Source organism: Arabidopsis lyrata, assembly GCF_000004255.2.
Source record: "Arabidopsis lyrata subsp. lyrata unplaced genomic scaffold ARALYscaffold_41, whole genome shotgun sequence".
Lineage (NCBI taxonomy): Eukaryota > Viridiplantae > Streptophyta > Magnoliopsida > Brassicales > Brassicaceae > Arabidopsis > Arabidopsis lyrata.
The window spans coordinates 44,613-45,907 of NW_003302518.1; the positions used below are offsets into that span (position 1 = coordinate 44,613).

A 1,295-nucleotide genomic window follows, 5' to 3' on the forward strand; every position below is an offset into this window, starting at 1 on the left:
CCCACTTACCTTTTGTAGAGCAATTGTATAATGGACCTGGAAGCCCATTAAGAGGTGAGCATCAGAAGCATTTGGGCCTGCACCCGTCTGAAGAGCTTGTTGTAGCACTGCTTGAGGATCAGCATTAAACCATTCACCTATACACAAATATAAAACATCAATTTATCAATCCTTTAATCATAACCGATGTTCTACCTTTTTGACAACATGCACATTGATTTTTTTTTTGTTGACTGATTTGATCAAAATCAGAGCATCCAAATACTTTCGAGTTTCGACTGCTTAAAGATAGGTTATATCGGTTAAGTTTCTAGAACATTGATCAGTATTTGGCACTCATTAGTCATATGTAAGGTAAAAAAAAGTTACGGTACGAAGATAATTACCAAAGATTATAGGGACTTGTTTGTAGGGTTTGGGAAAAGGGTAAGGCTGATGGAGTTTAGGGAGAATGATCAAAGGTCCGTACACGGTAGCTCTCATCCATTGAATATGAGCATGCCACCACAAGGTTCCTCTTTGTCCAGTCACCGTGAAGTTGTAAACATAACTTTGTCCGGTCCGAATTGGACATTGTGTCACATACGATGGTCCATCCGCCCATCCGCTCCTTAGCTGCCGGATACCGTGCCTATATTCATACATTCATCTATTTAATCATGAGGCTCAATGTATCAAATAAGAGTTAAAACTATATTATCACTACAAGACTATAAGAAATTAGTAATTTACCAGTGGATAGAAATGTTATTAGAGACATGATTAACAACTTTGATCTGTAGATTATCTCCTTCTCTTGCGGTAACCTTAGGTCCTGGGAATTTTCCATTGACCGTCACGATTGTTTTCGTCTTGCACAATCTTGTGATGTTTTTCAGTTGAATCTGCCAAACGAAAAAATAGAATAAGTGATTTAAAAATATTTGTAAATAGAGGACATAACTAATATATATTTGGCCTCAAAGTGAGACGAATTAATAATATTACATCGAACTGGTAGTGCCGCGTGATTCCTGCAGATGCTGCATCGATGTTGTAACTAATGGCAATCAGAAATGCCACGAGAAGATAATGCAAAACCCACGTAACCATGTTCAATATTTGTTTGAATATTGAAGGAAAGATATATGTTTTATATACAGTAATTTTCTCGTATGAAATATGGTTTTCTTTTTATATCATTTTCTGGTAAGTGGTGTATTTGAAAATAGAGGGAGAATGTTGTGCATATATAAGGGAGAGAAGCAAATGGTAGGGTTAATGGTATTTCACAAAAGTGATAAAGTGTAGTGTAT

General features: G+C 36.3%; 1 protein-coding gene across 1 annotated transcript in view; it reads right to left on the reverse strand.

Moving 5' to 3' along the window:
- LOC9299128 (laccase-2) overlaps positions 1 to 1,145 on the reverse strand; it is a 3,128-nt gene extending 1,983 nt beyond the window's left edge. The window contains 5 exon segments of the mRNA XM_021019120.1: positions 10 to 54; positions 57 to 137; positions 387 to 631; positions 733 to 884; positions 988 to 1,145. Of these exon segments, the coding sequence (XP_020874779.1) occupies positions 10 to 54; positions 57 to 137; positions 387 to 631; positions 733 to 884; positions 988 to 1,092 (628 nt within the window). The 5' untranslated portion in view covers positions 1,093 to 1,145.
- Positions 1,146 to 1,295: the final 150 nt, after the last annotated feature.